This window comes from Chionomys nivalis, chromosome 9, assembly GCF_950005125.1.
Source record: "Chionomys nivalis chromosome 9, mChiNiv1.1, whole genome shotgun sequence".
Lineage (NCBI taxonomy): Eukaryota > Metazoa > Chordata > Mammalia > Rodentia > Cricetidae > Chionomys > Chionomys nivalis.
This window is the reverse complement of record NC_080094.1, coordinates 9941430-9953808: the sequence shown is the minus strand read 5'-3', so window position 1 is coordinate 9953808 and position 12379 is coordinate 9941430. Positions and strand designations below refer to the sequence as shown.

General features: G+C 52.3%; 1 protein-coding gene across 3 annotated transcripts in view; it reads right to left on the bottom strand.

Moving 5' to 3' along the window:
* Window positions 1–1445: 1445 nt before the first annotated feature.
* The window catches only part of Atp9a (ATPase phospholipid transporting 9A (putative)), a 100370-nt gene continuing 89436 nt past the window's right edge, over window positions 1446–12379 (bottom strand). For all 3 annotated transcript variants that reach the window (XM_057780120.1, XM_057780121.1, XM_057780122.1), the window contains exons 23-28: window positions 10955–11110; window positions 7424–7488; window positions 6170–6278; window positions 5350–5407; window positions 4629–4832; window positions 1446–1912 (exon numbers count right to left, since the gene is read on the bottom strand). In XM_057780120.1, coding sequence (XP_057636103.1) covers window positions 1776–1912; window positions 4629–4832; window positions 5350–5407; window positions 6170–6278; window positions 7424–7488; window positions 10955–11110 — 729 coding nt within the window. In that variant the 3' untranslated portion in view covers window positions 1446–1775. The remainder of the gene's footprint in view (window positions 1913–4628; window positions 4833–5349; window positions 5408–6169; window positions 6279–7423; window positions 7489–10954; window positions 11111–12379) is intronic.

Genomic DNA, 12379 nt, shown 5'->3' with positions numbered 1-12379 from the left:
TGGGGGACACTGTCCAGTACCTAAGGTTTCAGGCACGCCAAGGCATCATGAGGTGGGACCCGAAGTGCCAACCCCACCCAAACAAGCAAGAGACCAGACACCAGCTTTCTCCAACTCTCTACGTGTGGGGCTGGGCTGGGGTTTGCAAACACAGCACAGATTTATCTTAAGGCTTCCAGTTTCTCAGGGTGACTTCTGGAAGGATAGGCCCAAGACACCGGGCAAGACCTCCTCCATCCTGAGACCTGGGGTTGGCTTCACCTTTCTGAAACGCTGGGGAGATGATCGGATTCCTAAATTGTCACCCGTGTGTCACGATCCAGCTTACCTGAACACCTCTGCACTCAGAACAAAGGGCTGACATGGAGGGAACAACATGGCGAAGGACAAGATCTTAAAACACCATGGGAGGAAGTCCAGAGGCAACTGGAGGTTTTAAAAGACCAGCAAGACGCAAGGCCACATCTCCAAGGTGAAGCTGGCCACCCTGGCAGGAGCTGCTGTCCACAAAGGAGAAGTCTAGGAGAGGCCTCTGCCTGGCAGCTCGGTCCCTGGTAATCCCTCTTCTCAGGAAATGGGCTGTACTGGGGAAGAGAAGGTCCCAGGGCCCTGACCTCGCTGCCCGAGCTTCAGAATATCTGAGTCACAGCTGCCATCTTGTCTAAACAATGAGCAGAGCTCTTATCGCGCTGTCGACACGGTAAAGGGCTGCTCAGCCTCGTACTTGCAGTTAGAGCAGCTCTGCTTGAGGTGTCCAGGCCGGCCTTGACAGCACTGGCTGTCAGCGGTAGGGCCACACCGCTGGGGCTGCTTTATGATGTGGCAGGCACAGGGAACTTAAGAGTGGCTGCAGGTTGTCAAAACAGATCAAGCCTAACATGTAGCCTCCGGCACCCACTCCCCTCAGCCTTCCGCTAAAGCCTGGGGTCCCTGCAGCTCCACAGGTAGGGCTGTCTGTACAAAGGGACTTGGATTCTTCAAATCGCACCCTCTTCCTTCCACAGGGACAGCTTTATATTTTTATTTTCCTTTCCTTTTCTCAAGTGTGTATTGCAGCAGTCTTACTATGAACGGGGTGTGTGTGTGTGTGTGTGTGTGTCGCAGTCTTACTATGAACCCTGACTGGCTTGATACTCACTAAATGGCAAGGATGGCCTCTGCCTCACCCTCCTGAGTACTGGGATACACATCATGCCCAACTTAAGAAATTTTTATTTTTCTGAAAACACTTTTTTGTTGGTTGGTTGGTTTTTGAGATAGGGTCTATGTGGCCCTGGATTGTGGTCTTGGACTCTCAATGTTTGAACCGGCCTTAAACTCAAGAGGTCTGTCTGCCTCTGCCTCCCAAGTGCTACGATTAAAGGTGTGCGCCTTTTTAAGAACAAGAAAGATTTGAGGATGCATGTGTGATAAGACTATTTAAAAATAAAAAGCCTTGGGCAACCTTCAACTAGACAGAAACTTTATCACGTGATAACAGGTTCAAGCCGTAAGGAAGCTTGCACAAACCCACACAAACCTCAGGTGAGCCACCTGGCCCCATCCCTTCACCCTCACTGCAGCACAGCGCCCAAGGTTCCACAGGTCCCCTCTCAGGCCCCTCCCTCCCATTCCGTCAGTGTCACCGCCCTGTCAGGTGCCCAGTCTCGCCTCAGTGGAGCTGCAGGTGCCAGCCATGGCTGCAGCTGTCCACCGGAGGCAGATCATGCACACAGGACTTGAGTGCCTTCCCCTGCGCGAGCACAGACTGGACTTTCCTGCTGCCGCCCTGCAGCTTACGATGTGAGCTTCGAGTAGCTGGGGGGAGAGAATCGTCTCCGGAGGTACTTGAGGACGTAGAGGGGGAGACAGCTGACCAGGGTGATGACAGACACCTTCCAGAGGAAGGACAGGGTGGCGATGAAGTAGACATCTGTAAGCAAGAAGATGGCCATGATGGCGACATTTGCAGGACGGCCATGGGGCCACCAGAAGAAAGTGCTCTTTATTCCCTGTTCCCCACTCTCTTCTCACAGAGGGCACACCAGCAGTGTTTGCGGCCTTCATTTCCTCCCCTCTCCTTCTGCCCCCCACATTTGGTGAAATGTTACTTTCAACAACTAGGAAAAGAACCTTCCAGAAAACATTCCCACAGGTGTTTTTGAGCCTAAATGACAACGGGAGTTTCTTCTAGGCCACAGAGCACAGAAAATGATGTTCATTGCATGGCTCTGCTTCTCAGTGGCTGTTCAGACTCAGTGACACCCACAGAAAGTCAAGAGAGGGGCTCACGGCCACAGGGCAAAGTGAGCAGAGAACACCTGTCAAAATCAGGATTGCACTTGGGGCAGAGTGCTCTGTCCTGGGCTGGGGTAGTGAAGCCAGGAACTTGGGGAAGCCTGGGAGGGGAGCAACTGGGGAGGGAGGGAGGGAGGGAGGGAGGGAGGGAGGGAGGGAGGGAGGGAGGGAGGGAGGGAGGAACAATGAAGCACTTCCTGTAGCCTCCCCACTCTCCTTGTACCACCTGGAAGTCTCTGAAGGGATGGCCCTGCCTTCTGGATTGCAGGAATGAAGGGCAGGGAAGCAGCCTGGGAGAATCAACTTCCCACCCCCGCCCCCACACTAGCAGACTCGCCAGAGGATCTCTGAGCACATTCAAACACAGACACATCGCTGATCTGACTGCAGAGATCTAGAAGGCAGACTCTCTCTGCTGGCCTCCTAGGATGGCACAGGCCCTGGGCTGAGGAGACCAGTGGTAGAGTGACAAGGGGACCCAGCAGAGAAATAGGTGGCTACTGCAACAGGGTCTATTGTACAAGTGGGTGGAGGGGAGCTAGAAACAGGTCTGGGCCAGAATGGAGTCAGCCTGGTGGCTAGCCACACAGGGGGAAGAACCGGCTGAGCTGATATGACTTCTGGATGCCTTAAAGCAAGTGTGAGGGCCAGTAGAGGAGCAAACACAGGCTGGCCCTGGAGACAGACACAGACACACTCAAACCCATGTCTATGGCTAGGCCAAGAAGTGATGTGGGAGTCCCCTCTGTATGCTGTGAATAAGTTTTATTACCACTGGTTAATAATGAAGCTGTCTTGGCCTATGGCAAGGCAGAATAAAACTTGGCAGGAAAACTAAACTGGATGCAGGGACAAAGAAGGCAGAGTCAGGGAGACACCATGTAGTTGCTGAAGGAGAAAGACACCAGAACCTTACTGGTAAGCCAAAGCCTCATAGTGATGCACAGATTAATAGAAATGGATTAATTTAAGATGTAAGGGCTAGCGATGAATACGTCTAAGCTATTGGCCAAACAGTGTTGTAATTAATATAGTTTCTGTGTGATTATTTGGGTCTGGGCGGCCAGGAAATGAACGAGCAGTCTCCACTTACAGAGAAGTCACCCTGCCCCACACTTCCCGTCCCAGCTGTCACCTCTCCCATGCTGTCCCTGCTTCCCAACACTCTGGTCTGCAATCTCTTTCTGGTTCACTTCTCCCCACTGTCTGCTTCACCCAATGTCTTCAGTCCCAGGCTGTGCCCCTTCCTCCCCACTCCCCTCATACTATCTGTGAGTTCCTACAGTATAGTTTACTCGGGGTCTGCCTGGGTCCCTCTCACCTGACCTTGGTTCTCTCTCTCTGCAGTTTGGTCCCATCAGTCTTCTGAGGCCAAAGGATGCTTCTACATGTGTCCTGCACCCTCTAACCAGAAGGGTCAACTCTCTGCCATGCTGGCTCGGGACAGAGACTACTGGTCTACCAAATGAGCCAATGCTGCGAGCAACGGTCACCTCTCAGCCAGCTGTGACAGCCAGTAGTTCTCATGGAGCTTATGGTGGTTCTACGGACTAGGGCAGAGGAGAGTGGACTGTCAGCCCAGCTCCCTGGGTGCTGATGGGCCACAGTGCACTCACGCTCAGACTGAACTTCTGACTGAGATTTCATGGGAACCAAGAGGTTCTGTGATCCCCCAAAAAAGTGGAAGAAAGGAATAAAACTTTGCAAAGTCTGGCTTGGTGACAAAGCTTGCCCCAGGAAATTGCTTTGTTCTTTATCCCTGAAGATGCTCCGCATCCCAGGGAGGTCACTGGAAAAGTCCAGCAAACCATACACCCCCTTCATGCCCGGGAATGGGACAGTGCCCAGGCTCTCAGCAGACAGACACCCTCAAGGCTTGGGTCCTTATGAGAAATCAGTTTCCTGTTCCTAAGCCTGCGCATATGCTCTGTACCTGCTGAGCAGCTCCTGTGGCCCAAGAACCAGGGCAGTAAGCACTGTGCGCACAGTTGCTAGATCAGCTGCTGAGCAAACCATGAGTCTGTGCGTGTCCGGCACAGACACCCTCTCGTTCAAATGCTCTGGATCAGCAGTTAGCCAGAACTGGGGTATGGAGTCCACAGAGAGAGCAGCTCATTGTGCCTGATGAATTCAAGAAGGATTCCCCCTTCCTAAGTCAGCCAGCACTGCAGAGTTTAAAACAGACAGCTGCCAGATGTGGTGGGGCACGCCTTTAATCTCAGCGCTTGGGAGACAGGGGCAAGTGGATCTCTATAGCTTGAGGCCAGCCTGGCCTATGTGGTGAGACTCTGTCTCAAATCAAATAAAACAAAGAGGACACTGTGTCCTGAGGCTGGGGCTCAGGGTCTTACCGATGAATTCGTGGAGGAACACCAGGGAGGCGATGTAGCAGGCCAGGCTGAGCAGCTCAGCCACGGTCATGAGCCAGTGCCACGTCTGGATGGTGAGCGCCACCATCAGCAGCTCAGTGAGGATGAGTGACGTGAAGGAGATGGCCACGATGTGCACGAACTCTGACTCGAACAGCAGCAACGCCCCGTACATGATGGTGCTCCCTGCAAACACCAGAAACACCTGGGGTGTCTTAGTCTCTGCATGCGTATACGAGGTGCCTTAGGCCAAGTCTACACAGGATGTCCATTTACCTTATACAACACTCAGCCGAAGGCCATTTACACCATGTCATTAGTGTTTCTGTGCCCTGTGTCCCACCAGGTCAGGACTCGAAACCTTTTGTGTTTTGAACATTTTGGACTAGGAAAAATGGACCTGAACTCCTAGAATTCCCTCTGGGAGAAGAAACAAACCGCACTGTAGAACCCTGCTGTGCACACTGTGGAACCCTGCTGTGCACACTGTGGAACCCTGCTGTGCACACTGTGGAACCCTGCTGTGCACACTGTGGAACCCTGCTGTGCACACTGTGGAACCCTGCTGTGCCTCGGGCACCCATTACATTCCCTGTACAAACTTAGGTCCTATTTTTTCTAGGTAGCCCTTTCCCTGCCCCCTCCCACAAAGGTCAATGTTAAAGCATAAGAAGAGCAGGCATTTCCCTCACCCCAACCTCACCTTGATAGATACTGATTAACACCCAAATTAAGAATGTCTTGTAGGATAGCGGCCGCCCCTAGATAAGAAACAGAAAGACCAGGTCATTGCGGAGGCTGGAGGCTCACTGCTATCAGCTTTATTGGGACTCTTTCCACTGACCACTGCCAGTTTTTATCACAAACATCCACAAAGGGCCCCCCACATCTGACTGTGGACAGCCCAGAGTGGATATATGCCTGTCTTCTAAGCTACTCTGAGGACACTAAAACAGGAGGAAGGTGGGTTCAAGGCTGGCCTCGGATTCAGAGTGAGTTCAAGACTACCCTTGGCAACTTAGTGAGACCACTGGGAAATAAAAGGACAAAGGAAGTCAGGGTAGTGCATGCCTTTAACCTCAGGGTTCAGGAGGCAGAGGCAGGTGGGTATCTGTGAGTTCCAGGCTAGCAGGGAATGTAGTTCAGTGGTAGAGTGCTTTCCTAACAAGCACACAACCCTGGGCTTACACAAAACAAAACAAAAACAGCAAAAGGGAAATCCCACATATGCAGAGGAAAGCCCCTGCCTCTGGCAGCGCGGTGTCAGGGCTCCTCCAGGAGCACAGCCCGCGGGTACAGAGCAGACCAGTGACTTCTCAGAAACCACTTCTGTTTGCAGTCTGCACCAGCCCTCCCACCCTCCGCCTCCAAAGGCAGGCATACCCCCCCCGCGCCTTCCCCCCCAAAGGAAGAAGCCTCCATTCCTTGTGCCCCATCAGACAGGAGGAGCAAGTGAGAAATGAACGGAGAAAAGAAGGGAGAGGTGGGGGTGACGGACTGGAAGTTGGGGAGGGCTGGGGAACCTTGAGGAGGTCCTTGTAGAGCTCAGGATACAACATGGCGACTTCCGACTTCACGTCTTTGTCCAAAACCAGGGAGAACACGGGAAACATGGTGTAGATGGTAGAATACCTGAGGGGATGGCTGCCGTCAGGGGCTGCTCGTCATCCCGGCCTCTGCAGTCCGACCTCCCTCCTGCTCACCTGCTTACTGCACCCATCATGCACCAGGCCCAGCGCTTAGCACTAAGACTCCAGATATAAAACAGGTGAGCATCTGCCCTCGAGGGCTCTTGTGATAATCTCCACATCAAGGAATGTTAAAGACCAGTGCCAAAGAGGAGGGCAGAATGGGGAAGAGGGAAAAAGCGTGTGTGTGTGTGTGTGTGTGTGTGTGTGTGTGTATACATGTGTGTATGGCGTGGGACACAGACTCAGGAAGTCAGCAGGAATGGGGCATTTCTGTGGACACCCAAAGAGGAGTTGCTGGTCCAATCTGGAAGCTCACACCAGGTACAAGCAACACCTGGTGCAAAGGCCCTGAAGCGAAGGTGCAGCTGTCATGAAGACAGAGAGTAGCCAGGACGGCCAGGGCTTCAGGTAACAAGGGCAGATTATAGGCCCATACTATGTTGTGACATGTCCTGTCTGGATGAGGGGACATTGTTTTCCAACTGGAAACAGGTAGCAACCAGTGTTTACTTTCAGGCTGACCCAACCAGCAGACACAGCAAGGAAGAGGGCTCTGCTGCGGTCCCTGGTCTGGCCCATCTGCCTCCCTGTTCTTTTTAAGCGGAATTGGGCTCTCGTACCTGGGATTGTGGAGCCACCTGCCATGTGCCTGAGTAAGAAGAAGCTTGGGGACTCTCTGGCAGGCCAGGAACAGAGGTGGTGCCAATGGGAGCCAATGTACCATCAACACTTCGTACGCTGTGCAAGGCCCTGAACCCCAGCATCCTACTGGGCGCTCAGCTCCAACCAAAAGGACAGACTGCAAATGCTTCCCCTATCCCAACACCTCAGTAGGGTCTCCTCAGACTCTCTGAGTCTGTTGAGTTTGTTCAGCTTCAGGTCCCAATGACCGCAGGCTGGGGTACAGGGGGTGATTTCCTCCCCCATCTTGTGAGGGTGCTTCAAAGCCTTGCCAATTCAAGGAGGCTCAAAACCTGCCTTACAGCCAGAAGCCAAGGTGCCACGGACACCTCTGATGTCTCTCCTCCCTGTGGGATGTTTCTCGGGATGTCATAAAAAGCGAGCAGCTTCTCCGCGGTGACTTACCCGATGATCAGGAACCCTTGGTAGAGAGGAACGGATGCGAAGTAGAACACAGAGGAGAAGACAGCCTGCAGGAGGGAGGGGGAGAGGGAGGGGAGGGAGGGAGGGAGAGAGGAGGTCACCGAGAGTCACAGCACAGCCCCACCCCGCAGATGCCGTGCGTCCTGCAGCCTTCACGACTGCCCTAGGAAACTAGGACCATTGAGATACAGGTAAGGCCATCAAGACCCAGAGAGGGTCAGGGGCTGGCCTGAGACCACACAGTTCATTCACGACAAGGCCAGTAGTGAGTGTCCACAGTCAAGTTCAGCCTCTTGTGTGAACAGCTCACCCTGTGTAGTGGGAGTGGGAAGGCTTCACACCCAGGTCCTGAAACCACTCATGTTTTACACAATGAGAAACTGTAGGGCCCTTTAGGATTCAAGTCCACCCCTACCTAAGGAGCCTACACTCCCAACAGCTCCGAATCACACCTTGCCAGGTATACACCCTGACAGCACACTGTAGGTTCAGAAACCAAGCTGCCAGTGTTTCCACACTGGCCACCTTAAAGACCAGGATAGAAGGCAGTACAGTTTGGAATTCGGGTGGGAAGATCTATTTTTGCAATGTTCAGGATCAAACTGAGGACCCTGCACCTACTGGGTGAGCAAGCTGCCACTGAACTGTGCCCTGGGGCCATACGTGAGGCGGGGGGGGGGGGGGGGGTTCTTTGTTTCTTTGTTTTGAGACAGGGTTTCTCTAGTAGCTCTGGCTGTCCTGAAACTAACTTTGTAGACCAGGTTGGTCTTGAACTCAGAGATCTGCCTGCTTCTAACTCCCAAATGCTGGAATTAAAGACGTGTGCCACCACTGCCCAGTGAGAATTTTTCCCAAAGCATGTGACAAGTTAGTGTTTCAGTGAGAAAAGGCAGTAAGGGTTCTGCCAGCCCTCACTTAAGTCTCTGCTTCTACTGCTGGAAAGCAGAGCATGCTGGGAAGGCCTGGTAAGGAAGACAAGTACTAATGCTTCCCAAATCCTAACACCTACAGATTTGTGGAGGGACTGTGGCTCCCAAGCTCTTTCCCCCTAATGTAAGCTCAGGGAATGCTGGGAGAGCCGAGTGAAGGCTTTCTGTAAAAACTTAGCTGAGCCAGGTGTAATGGCACACACCTGCTGTCCCACTAGTTCTGAAGTGGAGGTGGGTAGACCAAGGGTTCAAGGTCAATCTTAGCTACACAGGGAGTTTGAGGCCAGCCTGAGATACATTAGACCAAGGATCAAAAATCAAACAGACCAAAAACACTAAACCAAAACTAAAAAAAAAAAAAATCCTAAACATCAAGAGAAGCTGGATCTTGCAGCAACCTGGAAGGCAGAGCGCTCCTCCCTACACCTGCACTCCTCCCCCTTCCGACACCTTCACTCCTCCCCACACCTGCGCTCCTCCCCCTCCCCACACTTTCACTCCTCCCCACACCTGCGCTCCTCCCCACACCTGTGCTCCTCCCCACACCTGAGCTCCTCCTTATACCTGTGGCATGCAGTGACAGCATGCCATGAGCCTGCTTGCTAAAGGCTTCTCGTCCAGCTGCACCAACGTGCAGAATCGGGCTTATTTTTCAAATTACCATCAGAACCCCTTCCCGTAGAGGGGCCCCTTGACACTGACCATACAGCCTGCACCTACACACGGGCACATCACAGGAAGTGAACACACCTGTCTTGTTCATCAGAGATCATCATGTCAAGGTGCAATCTTAGAGACCAGGGTTAAAGATCCTCAGAGGCACAAGGAATAAGAACCTTCTGGAACCTTTGAGTAGATAAAACACTGGGAATGGCAGCTCATCTGCCTGCTTTTGTGTGTGTGCCCAGGGACAAGATCATTAATCTCCCTCCCAGTGATTAAAACCACAGCATGGCCTGGTCCCATCGGTGAATTATCATAACGGTCTGATGATGGATTAACATAAATTAAAAGTGCAGATGCAGTCTGATGATCGGCAGCAGCTGTGCAGCTTGTCTCCCTCAACAGGCCGGCAGGAGGCCGGCAGGGAACGCTCCCACGTGAGGCAGGATGAGCACCGTCCGTGCACCCTCCACGCGGTGAGCGGCCGTCCACATCTGGCTACCCCTTTCCTAAGAACATTTACACTGACGCACGTGTGCACGTGGACACGTGCTGTGTGTTTTCCACAGCACTGGAATGGAGGTCAGAGAGCAGCTGGTGGGAGCCGGTTCTTCCGTTCTACCATATGGGATCCGGAACTGAACTCAGGGTATCAGGCCTAGCAGCAAGCGCCTTCACCCACTCAGCCATCTCAGCAGCCTGCCTCTGTTCATGAGCCGATGGTGAAGATGCCTTCAACTTGAATCCTCGTTTTCCAAGTGCCAAGTTCAAGGTCAAGGCAGATCCCACCAGGTCATTTCACAGGTGGAAAGGTCAGCCTGGAGTCAGGGAACAGTGTGTGCACGGGCTTCACAGGTCCTCAGTGATACAGGCGAAAAGTGGTAAGAATCAAACGTTCTCATCACCGAACTCAAGTACTTCACCCTGAGGCCTGTGGAGGGGCTGCGGTGGGAAACAAAAGCCTGGGCCAGGAGTGCACTGCCTTCTGCAAGCTGAAACTGCATCAGTCGCTTTCCAGCGAGGTTTGACTCTGACGGGCAGGCCATGCTGCAGTTCCCTGCGATGATCGCACTCTGACTCAACCTTAACCTTTCCACCTGTAAAATGGGCTCAGGCTATAGTGTGAGGCAGACAGGCGATGCTGACTACATTACAAGCATTGAGCCAAGGTCTAGGATGCACTCAAGAAAAGTGAGTTAACATCAGGTGTGTGGCGCATGACTCTACTCCCAGCACTTGATGATCACACGCTTGCACACATACTAGCCTGGACCGCTTAACAAGCGCCTGTCTCACACACACATTTATTCCTCTGGTGTGGCTGCCACCTCTTGGCCCTTGTCTGCACAATAAAGAAAAACAAAAAACAAAAACAGGAGCTGGAATGTTTGGCCCTAACCCTGCCTCTTCCGGGGAACCCATGATGAGATGGAAGAACTTAGCTAGGGGCTGTCAGCTGGGATGTGGTCAGAGACTTAAACTGGCCAGGTGGGATCCAACTGCTGGGATTTTCCATGACAATGACTGTCCTAAGCACCTGGGCACACGGCTAACTGCCACCCACCTGGGAAGTACGCCCACTTATACTGGGGCAGAGCTACATATGCCCAGGTGCACACATAATGCCCACCTGGACAGCATATTTGTGTGCACCTGTAAGAGGTGCCAGCTGCCTGCCACGCCAACACGGCCCTGTGAGAGGCACTAGCTGCCACCCACCTGCACGGTGTACCTGCCTGGCCCACGTGCATCTGTAAGAAGGTCAGTTGCCGCCCTCCTGCAGTGTTTGCACCTGGGAAAGGCGCCCGTTGCTTGCCTGCCTGGGTGGTGCAGCCATGTGTACCGGTACCTATGCGCGTGTCTGTGCCTACTCTCTGCCTATGAAGAGGTGACTCTCTGAGCGGTCCCCGCGGCTGCACACCTGCATGGTACTGATGCAGAGGCTCCTGTGGATCACAAACTGGCTGAGGGCTGCTGAGCGCTTGTAGCTGTTCCGACCGTGCACCATGAGTAACCGGCCAAGATGCTTGAACTGGGTGATAGAGAAGTCCGCAGCCAGAGACGCCTGCTTTCCTTCCTGCAATGAGCACACAGAGGTCAGGGAGCATGTCTCTTGTTAATTGAAACAACAAGACATGACAAGGAGACCTTTGAAGACATTCAATAACGAGACTTTGGTTTCAGGCTACACGCAGTTGGTGGTCCAAGTCAAATTGGATTTAAGAAGAGGAATTTACTTAAATAAAAACCACACTAAATCAGAGATAGTTGTAATGTGGAGGTCAGAGGAGGCTGGTATTAAGTTCTCTCCACTCCCAGTGTTTATGAGAAGCAAAAAAATCATCTATAGGTGCTTTATAACACTGAAGGACCTGAAGGGTTAAACACGGGCGAAGTCTGATGCAGTCACAGTGTAGAACATTCCTGAACGTTCTGCATGCTCCTGGATGTGGAGCTCACACTGCACCCACACAGTGGCATGCATGTTTTCAAAGGCATTTGACTGGCACTACTGAGAGATGGACATCAGCATCTACTGGTGTGGCCCTGAGGATACAAATCCCCCTGGAACACTCTTGCCACACAGGCTGCTCAGAGAGCCCTGACCCAAGGACTCAATGACATTCCTAGTACTTCAAAAATATCAGTGGAGGTCCAGCAGGATGGTCCAGCAGGTAAAAGCGCTTGCTGCCAAGCCTGACGACCTGAGATCAAGCCCCAGGACCCACATGAGTCTCACAAAGGGTCCTCTGACTTCCCCATGAGCACTGGGCCATGCACAGACAGCACTCACATTCAAATATATAAATAAATGTAATATATATATCAATGGCATAAATACCAAACACGCCTAAAAAAAAGATCAGAGAAGTGTTTTACATTATAGAAGATTAAAGAGACACGAACGCACGCTAATGAAGGAAATTCGGGGTCCTTGATTATTTCCTGGGGCTTCTTTTGTTCTTAAGCTACAAAGACATTTTGGGGACAATCGGGCAAAATGCCCATGAATCATTAGGTCAGCATTACATCTGGGACAGGAGTGGGAGGGGGTCCAGCTGCTGTGCTGATGCAGGGAGATGCTGCTTCTTAAGGACCCTGGGAAGTATTTACCATGAACTGTGTGCCCAGAGGAGAGAAAACGGAAGTCAGCAGGTGAGAGGAAGGGAAGGCTGATGGAGCTCACTGCCAGAAAAACACTATATATATATATATATATATATATATATATATATATATATATATATAGTGTGTGTGCCTGTGCGTGTGTGTGTGTGCCTGTGTGTGTATGTAAGTCTGCAGCTATGCATGCCTGGGCATGCGCATCCCAGAGCAGGACCCTGGG